The 23,482-nt window shown below is 39.9% G+C and overlaps 2 protein-coding genes across 2 annotated transcripts; both read left to right on the top strand.

The window, feature by feature from the left end:
- Positions 1 to 357: 357 nt before the first annotated feature.
- Positions 358 to 2,320, top strand: LOC133718597 (F-box/kelch-repeat protein At3g23880-like). The gene has a single exon (XM_062145466.1). The coding sequence runs from the start codon at positions 629 to 631 to the stop codon at positions 1,811 to 1,813; it is 1,185 nt and encodes a 394-aa protein (XP_062001450.1). The 5' UTR covers positions 358 to 628; the 3' UTR covers positions 1,814 to 2,320.
- A 4,420-nt stretch (positions 2,321 to 6,740) lies between these two features.
- On the top strand, positions 6,741 to 8,196 carry LOC133717986 (protein PYRICULARIA ORYZAE RESISTANCE 21-like). The gene is made up of 3 exons (XM_062144755.1): positions 6,741 to 6,876; positions 7,240 to 7,321; positions 7,423 to 8,196. Exons 1-3 carry the CDS (start codon positions 6,862 to 6,864, stop codon positions 8,037 to 8,039), a joined length of 714 nt encoding a protein of 237 aa, XP_062000739.1. The 5' UTR covers positions 6,741 to 6,861; the 3' UTR covers positions 8,040 to 8,196.
- The last annotated feature ends 15,286 nt before the right edge of the window (positions 8,197 to 23,482 follow it).

Here is a 23,482-nt window from a genome sequence, read left to right as displayed (position 1 = left end):
TGCGTTTACTAACTCATAAAGGAATCAGAATGATTTCGGAATAAAATTATTCATGCGTTTACTAGCACATAAAGGAATCGGAATGGGTGTAGGTTTCACCTTCTTGTCAAGAATCGATTCATGAATACTCAGGAATTTGATTACGAAGGGGGGAGATGAGTTTAGGAATCAAAGCTTCCTGAATCAAGACCTATTTCTTTTTTCTCCCATTCCAGTTATATCCGATTCATGATTATTTTCCATTCCAGATAAGTAAACGTGTCATTAAATTAGAATGCTGATAGATGAGATGAATGAAATTCTTTAATGAAATTGGACTATGTTTAGTTTTAAGTCCAATAATAGTGTCGTCAAAATTGTTGGAAAACTGAGTATAGGCCCAAAATTGGCGCCCAATAGCAAAATATCAGAGCCCAACTCAATTTGAACTCCTCTAAATGATGAAGCATTGAAGCGAGGTGAACCGACTGAGACTCTGAGAGAGCAGAACTGCTGAGACGAAAATCGAAGAAAGGCTCTTACACGCGCCGCCGTCGAAACAACCACAACCGCAGCTCTCCTCAACGACGTCGACCGCTCCAGAGATCCCTCCTCCAAAACGCAACGCATCGGCCTTCCTCCAAATTCCATGGCGGACGGCGGCTTTCATAAGCGAGCTCTTACCAGTGTCACCGACCTCGACGGCGTCCCTGATGAAATACTGGCAAGGCTACCGGTCAAAACTTTGATGCGATTTCGCTGCGTCTGCAAGCCATGGCGTGCTCTCATCTCCCAGTCTCACTTTGTCACCAAGCACTTCAACTACGCAAGCAAAGGCTTCACCGAGAACACCTCCAGCCTCTTGATATCAATGAGTCCCGTCAGATACTGTGAAGCATCCATGGATTTATCCCTAGACTGTGAGGCATTGAAGGACTTGAACGATGATGGAGATGCTCATCTTGCAATTAGAAAGCTCGAGTTTCCGGTAATGTTCCCTAATTCCAGTCGTAGAAAAATTGTGGGTTCTTGCAATGGGCTGATTTGTGTAGAAATTGACGAGAAAGACATGGTGTTATGGAACCCTTGTACTGGACAATCCAATTTGTTGCCAAAACCTACTTCGAAGCTTTGCGGAGTTGGTTATGATCTCACTATGAAGTTTTCCGGATTTGGTTATGATTCCACTAATGATGATTATAAGGTAGTGAGAGGATACAGTTTTAGAGTTGCGGGTTCTAAGGAAACCGTGGTTCAGGTTTTTAGTTTAAAATCGGGTTCATGGAGGACCCATGAGGGTCTTAGTTACTTGCGCTTGGTAGGGCCAGGGTGCTTCTCAAATGGTGCTCTGCATTGGGCAGAGACCATATTCAATGATTTTCGTCCACCAGCTTTAAGGACTATCTCTTTTGATTTAGCGGAGGAAAAGTTTCAGGAGATGCTTCCGTTGCCCTCTCAGGCTGGTAATAGATACAGCTTTATTCCTGGAGATTGTTTTGGTGTATATACATATGACTATCTACACAATGAGATCTTCAGGTTTAGAATATGGATAATGAAGGAATATAGGGTCCAAGAATCGTGGACTGAAGTTGGTTCTTTAGATATTTTACGTGAAGATTCTGGATTCTCACTCGTGATGCTTCTGTGCATATTAGAGAATGGTGAAGGTTTGATCGTCCAGACATGTGATTTTCAGTCCTTGGTATTATATAGCTTCAAGGAACAGACATTTAGGAATGTTGTTAGGACCCACAACGAATGGAAATCTGATGCAGTCATTTACAAGGAGACTTTAGTTTCACCAGTCACCAGTGGTATTGCAGTCATCTAAGATCAACACTGTGAGTTTTCATTTGCTCTTTCTGTTGAATATGATTATCATTCTATTACTATAGTAATATAAACTGAGTTTGACCCTTGACAAAAAAATTAAGGTCATAATAGTGCTCTTCTTTGTCTTTGATTATTTTGATGTATCTAACTTTTTTAGAGTCAGTACTATGCACTGGTATTATTGCCTACTCTTATGGCATTTTGTGACATACCCACTGTCTTCAGCTTCCAGCTTTGTCCGACTTTTCTTCTTCACATTCTTGTAGACAATATGCATATTTGCTGGAAAGCTAAGTTAAGCATGCATTCTTCATTCTTCACCCTTAAATTTTGGGAATCTGACATGTATGATTCATTAGTTTTTTATTTTGCTGATGAAAACTATATTTGAGTCGATGGATTTCAACTTAGAAGTTATTCTTCCAGCAACCTTATTGTTGGAAGTTGGAATTGAAATGCCTTTTAATCATGTTCTTAGGTTGGTCATGGGTACTGGAAACTCATTCATGTATTGAATCTATTTTCCACTTCTGATACTTTTTTTGTTTTTTTTTGGAATTTTAATTATCTTACCAAATTTATATTGATTCAAACAGTAAAAAGTTTCCCAATACTTTTGGAAACCTCTTCGGAATTGCTGAGTTATAAATCCAGTACTAAGCCTCACAGAGTTTGTGTTATCTTCATTTTTCTAAGTGTGTTGTTTTAGTTATTCAAAAGTTGCTTTTGCAAATTTAGGGAATAAGCAATGCTGCAATAGAAGTTTGGTTTTGTTACTTTTCTGTACTAAAAGGAACTGTGTCCAGGGGCATATGTAACTGTGGCACTTTGGAACAATGGGAGGCCTTTGGCAGTGGCCTCAATATCTCTCAACTAGAAGAACGTAGACTGAATAATTTGTTTTATCTTTGTGGAGTTGAGCAGAATGCTGCTACATTGCTATGTAATGGAGAGTAACTCTTGACACTACAAAGTTTGTATATAATAATTCAGTGATCTGTGGAGTTGGTTTCGGTTAAGTTGCCCACATTTGTTGATTTCCCAATTGTCAAATTCTAATCACCCGATTGTTTGTCTTTACTTCTGATAACAATGTAAGCTTGTCCTTTTACACCTTTGTTTCTTTTATTTTCATTTGTTGGTATTAGTTTGAAGTGAGAAAATAGATTGCAGAACTGATTTTGATTTTGAGCGAATGAAATGCTTGATACTTACTCTTTCTGACTCTTGACTGTCAGTGATAGGAGCATTTTTATGCGACGTTTTAATAATTATTTCCTCATATTTTTCTTAGTTATTTCCTTTACTTAATCATTTTTAATTTAGTTTCTATTTTCTAGGTACATTGGAATAAATGACAAGGAAATGAGCTTAAAGACACATGAAGGATGTGAGACATTGGAGATGACAAAGGCAAGGCACAAGAGATGCAGAAATGAGCTGAAATGAAGAAATGGAGTTTTCCTGGTCCGACTAGAAATCCCAGTCAATGCAGGAATCCTGATGAGGCGAGGAAACCTGAAGGCATTAGGAGACCACATGGCTTGAAGATGATGTTGAAGATATTATGGGAGATTAAATCTGATTTTTGCATGGGAAATGATGGAGATAATGTGAAAATCAATGTGAAAATCAAGGAGATTACGCTGAGAAAATCAAGAGAGAGTTTTAAGGGATTGTGCAACAAGAAAATGCTCGAAACAAGTCCAGATTCATCCCTCAATTCCCTCAAGATATGTTGGCCGAAATTAAGGAATTAAAATCTGCAGTTTTAATGTGAAAATCAAGAAAAAATCAAGGGGAGGATGTTAAGGATAAAGCCATGGAGAGATTTAAGGGAGAAAAGGTTCAAAATGCGTCCGGATACATTGTCTAGGTTCATGCCTAGACATTTGGCCGAAAATTGTGAATAAAATCAGATTAAATCATGGGAAAGTCAGCAACAATATATTAGGGATTTATTTTGGAGCTTTTTGATTGGTTGAGTGACATGGCAGAGCTGATGTGACATTATTTGATTGGTTAATGCTGTGTGGATCAATCTTGAAGACTTGGAGACTAAGTTGCCATCCTCCGGCCTATAAATAGGAGCATTCTCTACACCACAACACACCTCTCTCCCTCAGAAAATAAATATCAGAAAGATTCTCTCCATTCTCTAGTCTTCAGAAGCTCTGCGTCTCAACCAAGGAGGAGAAGAAGTCATGCAAAACATCAAGATCCTACCCACCATTCACCATTGTGTCGTCCCTAGAAGATTGCTTGCTTTCAAGGATCTTCAAGTTCTTCGTCTCAAGGCTTGTCATCCATCTTTCATGGTGTATTTCAAACTTTCTTTTGTTTTCCTTTATTTGATTCGTAGAGTTATGAATTCTAGTTAACATGACGTTAAGGGCAAAGTTTAAAGCCCGTTTATATGTTTTGAAATAAAGTTGTGATTTCTATATGTTGATTTATATGTTGCTTATGTGAGATTGCTTGATTGATTTTGGATTACAAAAAACTTTTGCATGTTTATGTTCTTTGGTGGCCAACTTAGGATATATGCATGTAATTGGTGCTAGATTTAGGTAAACAATTCACCTAATAGTTTTGTGAACCTATTTCATAAGTAGTAAAGGCTTTGGACAAAAGTCGAAATCAATTAAGGAGGATTGCAAATAGATGAACTTTTTCATACTAGGTTGTGCACTTTGGTTGACATCATTTCTTTGCTCTTCATACGTTGAATGTGTTCTTGAGTAGCTAGCTTTCTAGACTATGATTGCATGTTCAATAGGTTTAATTTAGGTGCTTTCACTTAGATTAAATATTGAAGGAAAGTAAAATATGGGAAATCGTTTGCTTTCTAACGTTTCACATGGTCAACTTCTTTCTCATGACATAGAAAATCAACTATAGGAATTGTAATTGGATTTCATTCATATGATTGTGGTTTTGATCTTTGTTCCTCGCATTCCACCATTGTACATGTGTTTTTACATTTTCTTTCTTTTATTTATTTTAATGGGAAAATTTTGCAAACAGTACACCAAGTAAAGGCCACTAATAATTCTTATACATAAAGTTCCAAACCAAACATTTCGGTACACGAAATCTGAAACTCGACCCACTATCAGTACACGACGTCAATTTTTGACACCAAAATATCCATTATGCCCTCAGTTCTTTTTTTTTTTAATAAATTTTTTTTCTGTTATTTTTTTTCCTTCGTTTTTTCTGTTATTTTTTTTCCTTCGTTTTTTCTGTTATTTTTTTTTCCTTCGTTTTTATCTCTTTCTTCTTCCTTCTTCCGGGCTCACTCCCTCGCTTCCAACGCCGCCCTTGCCCTCCAATTGGTGAGATTTATGGTCCTACAACTTATAATTGTAACTCAGCCAATATTTAGTCATGTGAAAAGAAAGAAAGAGATAAAAATGAAGGAAAAAAAAACGAAGGAAGAAAAAAAATAACAGAAAAATCGAAGGAAAAAAAAATAACAGAAAAAAGAAGGAAAAAAAAATAACAGAAAAAAAATTTATTAAAAAAAAAAAAAAGAACTGAGGGCATAATGGACATTTTGGTGTCAGAAATTGACGTCGCGTACTGATAGTGGGTCAAGTTTCAGATTTCGTGTACCGAAATGTTTGGTTTGGAACTTTATGTATAAGAATTATTAGTGACCTTTACTTGGTGTACTGTTTGCAAAATTTTCCCTATTTTAATTTTTGAAAGTTTATCCTAAACCCCCCTTTTTGTGTTTACTTATATATTTCTTTTCTTTGTTTTATTTTTGTAAATAATACTTTGTACTTGTATTAATTTTTTGTTTCTTTTTGCAATTACATGTGTACCCTCAATCCCCGGTTAGAACGATTCCTATTTACCATATACTAACGATGACATTTTACAAGGTTAAATTGCGCGCTTGTTTTTAGCGTTATCAGTCAGATTTGTGGGGAGCTAATTTGTGAGCACCATGATGCCCAAGGAATTCTCCAAAATGTTTGAACCAAGTTGAAGCTGCTGCAGAGGTGAAGAGCCCAGTTGTGAATGAAGGTGGAATTCAGGAATTGGTGCTCGCTCATTAGATAGACATGACTTCTGCATCTTCTTCAATTTAAAACTAAATTATTTTGGTTTCACAGACTGCCAGTATTGGTTTTTAGTTGTTTAATTTTATTTCAAAATGTATCAAGATATTGTTAACAAAAGACAAAATGATATATCTACCATGATAGCAAGTCAAAAAATATGAAGGTTTACTTATGAGCAGGCCAAACAACAGTAATCACTTGTGGCTCAAAACCAAAAAGGAGCAAGTAGATATTTTGACGGTCGATAGACATTTTTAACCCAGTGGAATCCCGGAAGCTACTTTCACTCGCAAGGTCAATATAATAAAACGAGACCCTTCCTTCCTTCTCATAGTCACAGAAGGAGTGATTAAGCAAAACAAAGCGGGAAAATGGCTTATCATGTATCCTCCACACCCTCTTTTCTCTTCCATAACCGCCACACCCTCTCTCTCTCTCTCTCTCTTTCTTGCTCCTCTAGAAAGCTCAGGCCGAGTAACTCTGATATTCACACCTTCAATCTTACCTTCCCTACACTTCACTCCAGAATTTCTCTCCAAATAAACCATGTTTCTTTACAAGAAACCCAGAGCCCAGATGTCCCAAGACTTGAAAACCCTCCAAGCCCAGATGGCAATTCCGAGTCTTCTCCCAAAAGCTATATTTGGGTCAATCCCAGCAGCCCCAGAGCTTCACAGCTCAGGAAGAAATCCTACAATTCCAGGTATGCTTTTTTAGTCAAAGTAGTCGAGTCCTTGAACTCTGGTGGTCCAAGTGAAAGTGATGTTGTTCGTATTTTAAAGGGTTTATTGAATTAAGGCTAAGTTTAATACAGTTGTACGAGGTATATAACTATATTTAGTACGTTAAGTGAAGAAATGTCAGATGTTGACTTGGGGGGTCTTGACCCCTTCACCATTTATAGTCGTTCCAGCCCAGACTCTGTCCAAAACATCAGATCTCATCTGATCGAGCACTCACTGCTACAACAATGGGGGAAAATAAGGTATTTCTCTATGCACTAGAAAGTTGTTTATGCTTTTCCATTTCTTTTTTCTTATGATATAGATAACTAGATCCCCCATTTGATCAATTCTGCTCCTCTCGATATGTATTTTTTGTGGCTGCTACTAATTATTTTAATTCTCAAGTTTTTGCACTGTTTCTTCTTCAATTTGTCACATATATACTACTCAATCCATCATTCTTCTGTCAGAAACACAGAACCTGATGGATTCGATTTCTCATCCTCAAACCCGTGAACATCAACCTCGATCAATTCTTAATCACGCCCTTCTTGTTTTGCTGAAAAAAACCTCCTTTCTATATCTAGCTATCTAATTTCTGCTAATGATTGTATTAATGTCAGGTGACTATAATGATTCTGAAGGTAGACCTTCAGTGTGAAAAATGCTACAGGAAGGTCAAAAAAGTTCTCTGTAAATTCCCTCGTGAGTCTCTCTTTTCTCTTCCTGTTCGGTTCATTAATATTGTACAAAACGTAAACTGAGTGATTTGTGGTACTATTGGTTGGATATTTTGTGAACAACAGAAATACGAGACCAGACGTACGACGAGAAGAACAACGTGGTGATCATCAAAGTGGTCTGCTGTAGTCCTGAAAAGATCAGGGACAAGCTATGCTGCAAAGGAGGTGGCGCCATTAAGAGCATCGAGATCAAAGAGCCCGAGAAGCTCAAGCCTCGTTCTAGGGATGACAAATCCAAACAAACACTAGCTGCAGGTAAAACCAAAGATGCCAAGGACGTGTCTAAAGAGAAACAAAAGGAAGATAAGCCCGAAGACGGCGAGAAGCCGAAGGATGAGTCGAAGCAGAGGCGTGCTCCGGTTACTTCTTGTCCTCCGCGGCCGGTGAACCCGTGTTGTATGGATTGTTATGGAGGGCGTCCTGGTGGTCCCTGCGAAACTCGCCTTCCGCGGCGGCCGGTGAACCCGTGTTGTATGGATTGTTACGAAGGGCGTCCTGGTGGTCCCTGCGAAACTGGGTATGGTTACGGTAGGCCTGCCCCTTACATACAGTACGATGGCTACTATGGAAGGCCGGTCTATGATAGTTACGGCGCTGGGAGGAGCTATACTACTAGTTACTGCGTGACCCGCCCCGATTGTTTCAGTGAAGAAAATCCCCAAGCGTGCGCCATCATGTAAAACCATATATACGTACCTACCTACTGTGGCTTTTGCTGCCTCTGTGGGAAATTTTCCACCAGCTCGGTGGTCCTTCATTTTTAAAGTTGTACGACGTTGAAGTAAAGAATAAAGTATGGTTGGTGATGGTGTGGACAAGTCGCGATCAGATTATCCAGCCATCCGACAACTATAGAAATTTCCAAAATGAAGTTTGCATGAATTAATGAATATATGCTTGAAATTTTCCACCAGCTCGGTGGTCCTTCATTCTATTAATGAAACATATGTTTGCATGAATATATGCTTTTCAATTATTTGCATGCATATATGCCTTTTGTTTTAGAGAATCTAAATATGCAGGAGAGATAATTTGGGGAATGAATGTTAGATGTAAATTTAACAATGAACATCTAATCCTTGATCATATATAAACTCAGACAATTAAAACAGCAACAGCATTTATGAAAATATGTCATGATGCAGATATAATTACTAAGCACGTGGAGAGGTGTCGAATGTGCCATGTAGCCAAGAATAAGTCTCAGAATACAGGCTTGTATACACCATTGCCAGTTCTTGAATCGCCTTGGGAATATGTCTCTATGGACTTTGTTTTGTGGCTGCCAAAGACAAGACATGAGGTTGATTCTATTCTAGTGGTGGTAGACAGGTTTTCCAAGATGACGTATTTTTTTTTTCCTGCACCAAAACCTTTGATGCAACTCAATTATGTGGCTCAGTTGTATTTCAGAGAGGTTGTCAAACTTCATGAGATGCCTAAGTCTATTACATCTCATTGTGATCCTAAGTTCGTTAGCCATTTTTGAAGGACACCATGGTGTAAAATGGGAACTCGTCTTCATGTTCAGTAGCTCTCATCACCCTCAAACAGATGGTTAGACTGGAGTGGTAAATCAATCTCTTGGAAATCTCCTAAGAAGTCTTGTTAGAGAAGAAAAGCATAGTTGGGACGTACTTCTCTTTGTCAAAAGCTGAGTTCGCATACAACATGTCCAAGAATAGATCAACGGGAAAGTGGCCCTTTTGAGATAGTCTATAGGGTGATTCCAAATGACCCACTTGAATTACTTCATCTGCCAATCACCAACAAATTAAGTGGTGATGCTGAAGACATGGCAGCACACATAAAAAATTTGCACTCACAAGTTAAGAAGAGATTGGAAGAAAATAATAAAAAGTACAAACAGCAGCAGATAAGCATCGAAGATATATGAAGTTTAAAGAAGGAGACTACCGGTTTGTTAGGATGCCTCAGCTGCATATATATGTCACTACTTGACACCTATTGTAATGATAAACGACTCGTCTCGCCATGACCTTCTCTTGAATTCTCAAAACTTCTGTCGCTCCACCCCCATAGGGGCAGAAACCCATCGCCGTCTTGATTATGCTTCCAGAGGGAGAGCACTCATCTTGGGGTGGGCTTATTACTTGGATGCTTTCAGCAGTTATCCGCTCCGCACTTGGCTACCCAGTGTTTACCGTGGGCACGACTTGTACAAATCATTTCATTTTCCGATTCCATCCGATCCATTCGTTTGTAGAGCTATTTACTTAATCGCAGACATTTCTGGAACACTTCTAACAGAAGGACAAATTGTTAGTTTTGAAAGAACTTATTGTCAACCCCTTTCAGATATGAATATGTTTGATTCAGAAGGGAAGAACTTGCATCAGTATCTCAATTTCAATTCAAACATGGGTTTGATTCACACTCCATGTTTTGAGAAATATTTACCATCTGAAAAGAAGAAAAAGTGGGGTTGTTGTCTAAAGAAATACTTTGAGAAAGGGCAGACGTGTAGAAGCTTTCAATGAGATAGTGCTTTTCAACTCTCTCAAAATGGAATATATTCCAAACATATATGCCATGGTTCCTTACTACGACAGGATTTAGATATTAAATTTGATGTTTTTAGATACTTTTTCAGATATTGCCAATACTAATTAAGTAGCAGCCAAAATTTTTTATCCATTTTTCATGATATTATGCTCTGCAGCGTTAATTTATCTACAAAAATATAACCCGTCTTTACCCAAGATCCCAGCCTCACAATTCCATTTTTGTCTAAATTGAGGAGTTAATGAGCTTCTTGATGCATGTGGTATTTCGTTAGTTATTCTTTCAGGACCGTTACTTGTCACATGATTCTGAATTTCATATTTTCTTATGTGAAAAAGTATCTCCATATACCAGACGCTGACTAATAAGTACCGCATCTTCAGAATTGTAACCCTCCAATGGCATATAAGCTACTAATACATTTTTTCCCAAAGCGAGTTCCCCACCAACCTCAGCAGCACCATCCGCTAAAATTTGTCCTTTTTTAATACATTTTCCTAGCTGAACCTGCGGTTTTTGGTGCATACAAGTATTTTTGTTGGAATGTTAGTATATAACTAATGGAATGTTTAGAGTATCCCTATTGCCTGATAAAATTATCTTATCAGTATCCGTATAAATGATTTGTCCCTCATGTTCGGCTATAGCGGGACCCCCTAATTCAAAGCCACTTGGCGTTCCAACAATGCAGTTTTCCCACCGAAAATCTCCTCAAAGAAAGGTTTCCAAGAGGTAAGTTTGGCAAACTCAATGCTAGAGTTGAGGGTCCATTTCGAGTGCTTAAGCGTCTAGGTGAGAATGCATACCAGATTGACTTACCCGGACATATGGAGGTATCAGCAACTTTCAATGTTACTGATTTGCAACCATACTATGGGACTGGTATTGAGCAGAGCTTTGACTCGAGGACAAGTCGGGGGACTGATGAACGGTCGTCCGTTGAGACAACTAGCACAAGAATTAACTATAGTTTGGGAAGAGACAGGTCAAGGAGGGAGATTAAGAGGCGTATCAGGTTCCAATAAAAATAATTGTTAGCCCTTGGAAATCTGATAGTTGTTTGAGTCTTGCTAGGAACTTGTTATCAGCATTTATGTTTCTTTAAAGCTTTGTTTTCTCTCCTTCCTATTATATGCAAGCTGTAGAAGAAGGTCTCGGTAGTTCTTTTATCAATTGAATGAAATACAAAGCACTCGAAATGGACTGAAGTTGCTTCAAGGAATCGTGGACTGAAGTTGCTTCTTTAGATATTTTACGTAAAGATTCTCAATTCTCACTCTTGATGCCTCTCTGCATATTAGAGAATGGTGAAGGTTTGATCGCCAATAGATATGATTTTCAGTCCTTAGTATTATATAGCTTCAAGGAACAGACATTTAGGAATGTTTTTAGGACCCACAACAAATGGAAATTTGATGCAGTCATTTACAGGGACACTTTAGTTTCACCAGTCGCCAGTGGTATTGCAGAGATCTAAGATCAACACTGTGAGTTTTCATTTGCTCCTTCTATCGATATGATTCACTATCATTCTATTGTTTGGACCTGAATTTAGCTACTCTCGTGTACGACCATGTTGAGAAGAAATGGGACTGAGTTGGCACCCATTCAAGATAAATAGTTCGTGAAGTCATACAACCGAGGGAAAAGTGTCGGTCGATCACCCAGCTTGATTTGAGGTTTTAGGAACGGACGACCGAGGGAAAAGTGAAGTCATACAACCGAGGGAAAAGTGTCGGTCGGTCACCCAGCTTGATTTGAGGTTTTAGGAACAGACGACCCAAACCATCTACTGAGAGTGCATGCACCCAAACCAGCTTAATTGAATTGAATTGAATTGAAATTAGTTAGCTGGGCCATGCAGCCATATGTTTGGTTTAGTCCGAGTTCAAAAGGGTGATTACGCATGTGGGCCGAAATGAGAATTAAAAGTGTTCGGCCAAGTTTAGGCAACAATTTCGACTGATGAATCCTCGCAAGGAAGGAGTTCGAGTCGATTAATGATTTCGATTGTGAAGATTTCAGATATCAGACAAGTCAGGATTTTATGAGACGAATCAATCCTAAAAGGAAGGAGAATCCTATTTAAGTTCCATGTCTTGGAGGACAAGTTAGCTAGGGTTTTTGACTTGTATATATAGCACCTTGTAACTCATTGTAAAATGTCCTGCACCACACAAACAAATCAATATACAACTTTTACACAAACTTCTCTCTTACTATCTCATAGGTACTTTGCCTTCGATTGAACTTTTATAACTTGTTTTTCATTTCTAGTTTCTTATTTCAATTCAGTACTTTACATTCAAGCACCTTACTTTCTTGTTCATTTATTTTATATGCACTTTAGTTTTCGCACTTAGGAGTAGTTCGTAACGTCGAATTATCATCCGTTGATCTCTTTCGACCAGTCCGGATTGGATCGATGCGATTTTTTGTTCACACACATATCATCTCACAACGTTTTGATAACCGAGTTCACTTCACCTTCGTCTTCACCGTGATTTGCGAGTATCTTCACCCAATAGATTTCTCGCTTGTCACCCGAACCTTTGAGTTTACCCAAGAAGTGAACGTGATAGAAGATCCCGGTCAGGATTAACGCCTAACCGAAGTCCTTGCAACAGAGGCATTAGAACCTAACGGCCGAGAGGGTTCCTTCCTCTGCCAACAATCATTTGATAAGAAGTCAGATATAAGCGCAAATCAGATCTGAACCTCGCTCAGCCATTCGGCTGCGAGTTGGCACGCCCGAGCAATTTCAGAAGGACGATTCAACCGCAAGTCCCTCGGCCCTCATTTCGGCCGAGACGATTTTGAGGCAAACCTTGATGCTCTCACCTCCACCGGTGGCGCTGCCCCCAGAACCGGCCTGAATTGACCTGAACCGGCCGCCGGAAGTGACAAACCGGCCTCCCAAGAAGAATCCGAAGATCTCCTGCCTGGTTCGCCATCTTCCCGTCCACCCTTCACTGCCACCTTTTGTCAGAAGCTGCACCTCGTCCCCAAATTCCAGGAATCGGAAAAATCATCACCGGAACCGGCCTAGAAATACCCAAACCGCCTACCTGAAGCACCTGCACCCTAAACTGCCGGCAAACCTTCCTATTTCAAGCCCCCACTCTGTTCCGAGCCCAATCCAGCCCAAGCCCAGAAGCAAGGAGCCGGACCCACGTGCAGCAGCCCACAGTCGGACCCACGAGCAACAGCCCACATGAGAGCCCAGAAAAAAAAAAGGAAAAGGAAAAGAAGAAGGAGGCGGGCCCAGAAGGAGAAAGAAGAAAGAGGAGGAAAGAAAAGAGAAAAAAAAAAAAGGAAGTGGGCCTGCAGCCCAGCTGAAGGAGAAAGAAAAAAAAAAGAGGAAGCCCACATTCAAGGTATTTTCTTTTATTTAATTTCTTTTGCTTCCGTAATTTCAATTTCTTTTCTTTTTCTCGGGGACTTGCAACCTCCCTTCTTCTACCCCCTTTTCTTCTTCATAGGGGAGACCAAAAGCCGAACTGTGGAGGTTCGTGCTCACTCCAAGCTTAGAGCTTGTAGAGCCCTCCAAACTTAGAGTTTGTCGAGATAAAACGATCAACCACAAACATCATTGTTTCGATCTAATCCAACCCCTCTTGGAATCGAATTTCTTGGAAGCGACTACGTTCGGAAATTCCTAATTTCTTGGAAGCGACTACGCTCAGAAATTTTTATTGTTTTTGTGGTAGCCTTTTTCGCTCCGAAACTAACCCTAATCTTTTGTAGTTTTTCAGGATGAGTAACCTGAACAAGTTGAGCTTCGCTCCACTAGAGACAACAGGCGCAGGATACCACAAGTGGGTCCGTGATGTGTGCCAGCATCTTAAGGCTAATGGGATCCTGAGTACGATCCAAGAGCCAAGTCAGAACGTGCTTACTCTTCAACAAGCTACCGCTTTTGAAGCGAATAGAGCTACGAGAGAGGCCAATGAAGCTAAAGCCATAATTCTCATGACAAGGCACATGAATGACGCGCTCCAAAATGAGTACCTCAATGAGGAAGACCCCAGAAAAATATGGGTAGAACTCGAGCTGCGTTTTGGCAACGTTCGTGACTCCCTGCTTCCTGATTTAGAAGTGAGATGGCATAGCCTCCGCCTTTGTGATTTCAAGTCTGTACTTGACTACAATTCAGAAGCACTTCGTATCAAGTCTTTGATGGAATTCTGTGGGCAGAAAATCACTGATACGATGTTGATCGAGAAGACTTTCTCTACCTTCCCCGTCTCTGCATTGATGATAGCCAAGAACTATCGAATTGATGTCAATGCTGGACGCATCACAAGATTTCATGAGCTTATTGGTGCCATGAACGTAGCTGAAAAGCACGACAACATACTTGTGAAGAACTATAACTCTAGACCCGTGGGAGAAAAGCTAATTCTGGAGTCTAATTATAGTCGCGCCCCTAAGGGAGGGCGCTAGGAGCGAAACCCTAAGGAAAGGGATTATTCTAGACTTTCTAGTCCATATTCTCGCCCCAAAGAGGAAGGAAACCGCCAAGATAGGCGTGCACGAAACCGTAGAGGTCAACGTGTGAAGAGAGAAAGAGGCAGAGCCTCCGGTTATGGTGGTGGCGCCACCAAGGATCATAGTCGTCCCCAACGCGCTCTAAGTGCGCCTCGATCAAGGGAGCCTGACCATGATGATGCTTATCTTCGGTGTGGAGCGTCCGGACATTGGGCTAAAGCATGTAATGCACCCCAGAAGCGTACAAGACGTATCGTGAAGCAAGGGAGGCAAATTACATGGAGCAAGAAGATCAAGATGACGATCTCGCTCTAAGGGTTGAAGACTTCAAAGGCCAAGATCCAGAGACTGGCGATTTTGATTAAGTCTTTTTATTTTCCAAGAGATGTAATAGGCAACTGCGCGCCATATATATTTGTAGTAGATGCTAATGGTTTAGTATTTCTTTAAAGTAAGCTCACCCAAAGTAAGTGTGATGTCTAGGAATGTTCTGAGATTAGTGGTACTTAAGCGAGCCTTGCTCCACCGACATCTCTCTACTCACCTGGTCACATTTATTTTGGAATTACCGAAAGAAGTTAGACGACTACCATTATTTTGCATTAGCTAGCATTTTGGATTAGATTTTCTTTCGTCAAAGAGACAATGATGTAACTCCGTTGGCTTATGAATAAAATTTCGAGTTCTTTTCATTATGACTCCATTTTAATTCTGAGCATAATACTTTGTGACTACGATGGCTGGGCCATCAGTATTAATTCAAGGACATGGAATAGCCCAAGTTTCCCTTGCCAAATGGCACCTTGATTACTGTCACAGAAACTCTCTACGCTCCTAGGGCAAATCGCACCTATGGATAGCCAACAAATTCCATGTGAAAACGCATGCAGAGAACGGAAATGAGTTCCTTTGCAATACCTCTAATGATTGCGAACAAAGGCGCATCTTAGAGAAGTTTATGTGTCTCTCTAGTGGACTTTATGTCACTATTCGAGCTATTAATCCAACAAAAGTTATGAGAGAAGATCTCTTGGATTTAGACACATATTGACTTTGTCATGACAGGATAGGTCATCCTAGTCATGATATGATGATTCGTATACTAAAGACTTCACATGGACATCCTTTCTTTCGAGCGAAACGAAGCATGAATCAAAAGTTGATTCCTGGACTAAGTGTGATCGCCGTCGATGCCGTCCACCACCAGCCTAGGGCTGTCATAGTCCTTTTTCCATGACGCCATGGATAGCGTACATCATGGTGATGACACCCCAAGTGATGTTGCAATCACCAACTTTGCTTCAAATAGCGTTTCCGACGCTCAGGCCCAACCAAAATCCTCATTGGTTGCCTCTAAAGCCTCTCGCTCATTTTACAAAGCCCGTTCCTTAGGGAAATTAGGACTGAGACCGTCCTATGCAAAGGATATAAAAATACTCATTCTATTCTTACATAGAATCCGTGGGGATTCTGTGGACTAGTTCAACCAACTTGCTTTAAATATCTCATGATGTTGGTTGACACGCAAACACGCTAGTCACGTGTTGTGCCATTGTCCATTTCTAATGCTGCTTATGCTACACTCCTAGCACATATCATATGACAACGGGCTCACTCCCTGAATCATCCTATTCAGTCGATTGGATTTGACTATGCTAGTGAGTTTACATCGAAGACCTTCGATGGTTAATGCATTGGGACTGATGTTGGACATCATATTCCCATGAGCACATCCCAATGGTCTCGCGGAAATGACTACGATAGTAGTCCGGACAATGGTAATGCGCACCAATCTCCTAATATCCGCTTGGGGTGATGCAATATCGCATGCAGCTATGCTAATTCGTCTACGACCCACCGCCACTCAATCTACCTCTGCGTTACAGCTAGTGACTGGGTTCAAATATCGTACTTACGCATATTTGAGTGTGCCATTTATGTGCCAATTGCGCCGCCACAGTGCTCCATGATGGGTCCTTACAAACGAATGGTCAACTCAGTTGGATTTGAGACTCCAACAATCGTCCGCCACTTAATGCCCTTGCTAGGCGATCTCCTTACCGCTAGATTTGCGGATGTCACTTTGATGAGACAGTCTTCCCATCATTAGGGGGAGATAAGAACACAGATGTTCAGCAGGAACGACAGGAATTGTCGTGGTCTGTCCCCACTATGTCTCATCTCGATCCCTACTAAAGTGACAAGATCACACAAATATGCTGCAAACATGCCTGCAAGGAATGACGTCCTTACGAGAGGACGTAGCGCCACCCTACACGGAGGTAGGCATGGCGCTAACGCCAAAAAGAGTGGCACTCTGGCGTTATAGGCCTTGGCCCCAGCTAGGATGCGTGGAAGACCCGTGGGTTCGAAGGATACTTTGGCACATTCCAATCCTTTGATCATCTAGACTCAAAATCCGTCTCATGAGAATCTTCCGGGTTATGGTTATCGTTGGGGGACGCCTCGACGTCAGAACCTATTCCTGAGAATATAGAGCTCTTTGAAAATTACACTAGTGTACATGAGACGTGGGATAGAAACTCCATCATAATTGATGATGTAGTTGCGCATGCGTTTGTTGAGTCCGATGATATCGAACCATGCTCCGTTGATGAATGAATGCCAACGTAGAGAGATTTGGCCTAAATGGAAAGATGCAATCCAGGTTAAGTTAGATTATCTAACGAAGATGAGGGTTTTTGAGCCAATGATGCCAACACCTCCTAACATAAAACCTGTTGACTAATGGGTCTTCGTTAGAAAGCGTAGTGAGAAAAAGATATGGTAATCTCGCCTTATGGCGCAAGACTTCTCATAAAACGCCCTGGAATCGACTACGATGAGACATATTCTCTCGTAATGGATGTCATTGCACTCCACTACCCAGTCAGTTTGGTAGTTTCCAAATAACTGATCATGCAGCTTACAAATGTGGTCACTACGTATCTCTATGGGGATCTAGATACGGAATATACATCAAGGTTCATGGTGAACTTCATTTACCCAAGTCAAGTGACTCTAGACCACGGAGCGCGTTTGCAATAAGTTTGAAACGCTCACTAAGATGACTACTTGATTGGGAAAGGATATGCCGACGCGTTTCCATAACAAGTTTCGGATTCTATCGCGGTTCATGTTGGACATGATCTTCATTGGAAGCCCTTAAAGAGTTAAGGGAAACCGCTGAACACTTGAAATCCGAGTTTGAGATGAAGGATTTTGGGAGAACACGATTATGTCTCGGTTTGGAACTTGAGCATCGTGTTGATAGATGCTTAGGCATTTTGATAAGGTCAAGCCTTCAAGCATCCCCATGATCGTCCGTAGTCTTGATCCTGAAAAAGGATCCTCTTCTTTCGAAGGATGATGACGAAGATGCGCTAGGGGCAGAAATGTCCTAGTTAAGTACAATAGGCGCATTATTGTACTTAGCTCAATACACAAGACCGGACATCTCATTTGCCATGTACTTGTTAGCTAAGGTATAGCTCTGCGCCAACGCGACGCCATTAGATTGGGGTAAAAGATATCTTTTGATACTAGATGTACGACTGATATGGGCATGCTTTATCCCTACAGAGAGATGATGGATTCAGACCCATCACACACCAGGAACACCGCCAACTCTGGTCTGCGTCCACTATCCCCATCCCAAAACAACATGTGTTTTGGAAGGTTTTGCGGATGTTGGGTATCTCTCTGACCCACACAAAAGTCTTCCCAAACTAGTTATGTGTTCACCATGGGTAAAGACCATGATATCTTGGAGGTCTACAGAACAGACCCTAGTCGCTATATCTTCAAACAATGTAGAGATCATTGCTCTTCACGAAGTGGTTCGTGAATGTATATGGATTGGATCCATAATTACGCATGTTCGAAAAGTTGTGGTTTGAAGTCTACCACAGATGAGCCTACACAAATGAAGCAAGGATACATCAAAAGCGATAACACCAAGGATAATCAGCAACAACAGACTCTCCTTAAGATAAAAGTGAACTAGGTTCAATCTGAGGACAGTGTGGCAGGCTTGCTGACTTGGTTCATAAACTCTTCGCAAGCGTACGAATCGTTGTCAAGTAAGGGAAGTAATTGGACCTTAGTTTATCGTACCTCGGGGATTAGCTGTTGGACCTAACCAAGATAATTGGCGGTAGGATACTAAAAGCACACAAGAAAAATAAAAAGTAAAATAAGACTATAAACAATCAAGGCACCAAGCCTTGGCAATGCTCGGCTTAGCTCACACCAAGCCTATTCAAAGCCACTAACTTGTAGCCTCAAGATGGGTATACACAAATGAGTCGATGGATTTAATGTTTGAGAGTGGATTTGAACTTAACAAAAAGTAATAAAATGTAAAGCGATTAATAAAAATGCAAGGAAATTAAACTAGAAAAGTGTGAACAATATAATGGGAATGTCGGGTGCTAGGGAGGTTCCTTCACCCAAATCTCATGTGTCGGAAGCTAATCTAATGTAGATGCAAATTTCCTATTTTGGCGGTAGTCGTATCCAAGGCGGTTCAAGGCTCAATGACCGAAATTCCCTTTCATAGTATTCCTACTCCGGTTCAAGGGTCGTAGGAACTCACTTGACATGAATTAGAGCCGGTTCAAGGGTCTCTAATTCACATCAAGAGGCCTAAAGATCGAGGAATTAGACTACTAAGCGACCCGCCCGCGCATTCACGCAACGGGTGTAAATCACCATGCTTATAACCCCTCGAATACGAAATTGAAGGTTTCTAGCTTAGGAATTAGAGGGGGTCAAGCCTCTAACTCCATCCTAGACATGCTCAAAATACACACCCTAGAGTTGACTAGGCTCCTAGACATGCATTTTAACCCAACAAAAATAGATATAAGCATCCATCATATGAAAATTGCATCATTACATTAAAATAAGCATCTTTTACACAAGATTTGGACTAGGGCACACAACCCTAGCCCCCAACAACAAATCTACTCACTACCCATCATTAAACAAACATCAATATACATAATTTAAAGAGGAACAAAGTGAAGAGACTTAGGAGTAACAAGAACAAGCCACAAATTGCTATAAAGCAATTATGGCTAGCCTTGATTTATGGCTAGCCTTGATTTATGGCTCCCCACTTTTACCTAAATTTAATGGTGATGAATTTCTTGATGCTTGGGCTCCCCCTTTGAAATTTGTGGAATTGATGAGAAGATGGAATCTTAGTGAGGTAGATCTTGGTGAGGTGAATTTTGGTGAGGTGGATCTTGGTGAGGAGATGTGAATCTTGGTGAGGAGAGAAAATTGGTGAAGAGGTGTGTAGAAGGAACTGAGGTCTGATGCGGTGCTGTTGGAGAGGAGAGAAATTGAAGAAAATGGATCTGGTGGAGGATATATCGTCTGCGGCGGAATTGTGTAGGTATATATATATATATATATGCTCTCGGCTATCACGAAGGAAGAAAGAAGAATAGGGTATGTGGGTTTATGGACTGCCACGTGTCAAAACCAGACTGATTGAATAATGTAGGAGAATTTGATCACGTGCTGTGTTGGCTGCAACCTTAATTAACCAATTGGTTAATTAGTTAATTAACATTGTGTTGCTGCGTTGTTCCTCCATATATTTATTATATCTAATTATCTTCTTTTCTTCCATTTTCTTCTCTTCTTCTTCTGCTTTCCCCCGAGCTCAAACCAATGACTTTTCGTCCTTATGTCGATAATTTCAATTAGCTCCAATTTCGTCTCATTTTTTCACGATTTCCATAACTCCGCTTATTTTCTACAAAATAAATAAAAATGGATTAATTACATAATAATTGACATGAGGATTTGCTTAATTCTCGTGTTTTAGATACAATTACATGCATAGAAATGCGTGTAATCACTTGCTCACTAAGTCATTGCCTAAATTCCACTTTCGAGAAACATGTTGGTAGCATCGTTTGCGGAAGTTATCCTAACTCCCATGACCGTTGTCATCAGGGGGAGATGCAGACATCAGGGGGAGATGTTTACATGTATGGTCTCGAAACGTGAAGGGTGTGTTGTGCTCTTTTTCCCCTTCGACCAAGGTAATTTTTGTCCTATTGGGTTTTTGTTACTCGGCAATGTTTTTAGCGAGGCAACGAGAGAAGCACCACGTTTGGGCAACACAAGGGGGAGTGTTTAAATAAATCTCTATTTTGTGTTTGGCCAAAACTCTAGGTTACTTGACCTAGTGGTAATAGGGTTACATTAGAAGGATCTAGATTCTTATTCAATGTATGATTACTTTCCTTATATGATTTAGATTCTATGCATTGTAATCCTCTATATAAAGAGGCCCCTATTATCAATGAAAATACACAGCAAATTCTTCTCAAATATCGATTCCCTAAAACAATAAGGTCATAATAGTGCTCTTCTTTGTCTTTGATTATTTTGCTGTATATTAACTTTAAAAGAGTCAGTACTATGCACTGGTATTATTGCCTATTCTTATGCCATTTTTTGACATACCCACTGTCTTCAGCTTCCAGCTTTGTGTGACTTTTCTTCTTCACATTCTTGTAGACAATAAGCATATTCACTGGAAAGCTAAGTTAAGCATGCATTCTTCATACTTCACCCTTAAATTTGGGAATCTGACATGTATGATTCATTTATTTTTTTATTTTGCTGATGAAAACTATATTTGAATCAATGGATTTCAACTTAGAAGTTGTTCTTCTAGCAACTTTATTGTTGGAAGTTGGAATTGAAATGCCTTTTAATCATGTTCTTAGGTTGGTCATGGTTACTGGTAACTCATTCTATTTTCCACTTTTGATACTTTTTTTTTTGGAATTTTAGTTATCTTCCCAAATTTATACTGATTCAAATGGTAAAACGTCTCCCAACACTTTTGGAAACCTCTTCAGAAATAAATCCAGTACTAAGCCTCACAGAGTTTGAGTTCTCTTCATTTTTCTGATTGTGTAGTTTTAATTATTTGAAAATTGCTTTTGCGAATTTAGAGGATAAACAATGCTGCAATAGAAGTTTGGTTTTGTTACTTTTCTGTACTAAAAGAAACTGTGTCCAGGGGCATATGTATTTGTGCCTAAAAGTTGGATGATTTGGCACTCCGGAACAATTGGAGGACTTTGGCAGTTGCCTCAATATCTCTCAACTAGAAGAACGTAAACTGGATAATTTGTTTGTCTTTGTGGAGTTGAGCAGAATGCTACTATATTGCTAACATAGCGAAAGTAACTCTTGACAGTTGACACTACAAAGTTTGTATTCTAATTCAGTGATCTGTGCAGTTGGTTTCGGTTGATCGAGTTCCCCACATTTGTTGATTTCTCAATTGTCAAAATCTAATCACCTGATTGTTAGTCTTTACTTCTGATATGAAAACAATTACCGTCACGATTTCGAATGATTCTGACATTTTGGTGTGTATTGAATCTAATTTCTCTTGTGCAATCACTACTATGTACATTGTCTGGTGCTTGGTAATAATTTATATGATCTTGCCATTTGCGGCATATCTACTTTGTTTGTTTGTTTTTCCTTTTTTCCCTTCATATCATAGTGATAATTGTTCCTCATTTTTTGCCTAGGGAGAATTCCACAAATGGTCACTCAACTATGACTCATTTGACACTTTGGTCACTCAAGTTTCAAATATATCACTTTGGTCACTCAAGTATTACACTGTCATTCACAAAAGTCACCCAAGGGGCATTTTTTCTCACAACAAAGTGACTTTTGTGAATGACAGTGTAATACTTGAGTGACCAAAGTGATATATTTGAAACTTGAGTGACCAAAGTGATATATTTGAAACTTGAGTGACCAAAGTGTCGAATGAGTCATAGTTGAATGACCAAAGTGACTATTCTCCCTTTTGCCTAAACAACCATTTATATGTTGAAAGTAAAACAGCAGACAGCAGTGTAAGCTTGTCCTTTTACACCTTTATTTGTCCTTGATTTTCACTTGATGGTTTTAGTTTGTAGTGAGAAAATAGATTGCGTAACTGATTTTGATTTTGAGTGAATAATATGCTTGATACTTACTCTTTCTGACTCTTGACTGTCAGAATTGTGGGGGAGCTAATGTGTGAGCACCATGATCCTCAAGGAAATCTCCAGAATGTGTTTGAACCAAGTTGAAGCTGCTGCCAGAGGTGAAGAGCCCAGTTGTAATTGAAGGTGGAATTCAGGAAAAAGGTGCTCGCAGTAGGTAGACATGACTTCTGCATCTCCCTCAATTGTAAACTAATTGACTAAATTATTTTGGTTTCACTGACTGCCAGTATTGATTTTTATTTGTTTGATTTTATTTCAAAATGTATCAAGATTTGTTATCAAAAGACAAAATGATATATCTATCAAGATAGCGTGTCAAAAAATATGAAAGATCCTTGACTTTTGGGCAGCCAAACAATAGTAATCACTTTTGTAGAAAACTTTTAGCATGGTCTTGTTATTAAGCAGGGATGAATTGATTGGTTGCATTGGTATCTTTCCCTGTGAGGTGTGATAATCTTGGTTGTTTTGTTCACTTTGATGAAGTATAACTAGACATGTAGTTCTCGAGCGAGCCGGGTTCCATACAAGATAAGATTGGTAAGAAACCGAAAAATAGTAGTGTATTATCTGATGTTCTACGCATTGGCTTCATCCTCAAGACACTTAAATTTGAACTTGAACTTGACCTAAAGCCTCCCGAAATTATAATATCATCCGTTTGTGGATTTTTCTTAGGTATTAATTCATTATTATTTTTTTGTATCTAAATCCAATTGATCTAAACAATGGAGAATTTTAATGGCTTCTGCTCTGCTATCCTTTTCTGGTTTTTTACCGCCGCTGCTTTTCAATGTCAACTATGATCGACTTCACCAATCATTGCCATCACTATCATCGTGCTTCATGGGAGTAGGCTATGCGCTGGCATCTACGGCAACCTTGATAGGTCATCGGATTATCTGTCGCCAAGTATCATCTATGGCCAACGAAGCCAAAGCCAGTGGCAATGCCATCTACTCCGCCAGCGACTTTAACCCCGCCATTACCCACTCCACCAAGGTCATCAATCTGGCTCCGACCAACCAAGTCCTTTACGCTGACCTCCATATATTCTA

Source organism: Rosa rugosa, chromosome 6 (assembly GCF_958449725.1).
Source record: "Rosa rugosa chromosome 6, drRosRugo1.1, whole genome shotgun sequence".
NCBI classification, from domain to species: domain Eukaryota; kingdom Viridiplantae; phylum Streptophyta; class Magnoliopsida; order Rosales; family Rosaceae; genus Rosa; species Rosa rugosa.
The sequence above is the reverse complement of the archived record's forward strand: the minus strand, read 5'-3'. Positions and strand labels throughout refer to the sequence as shown.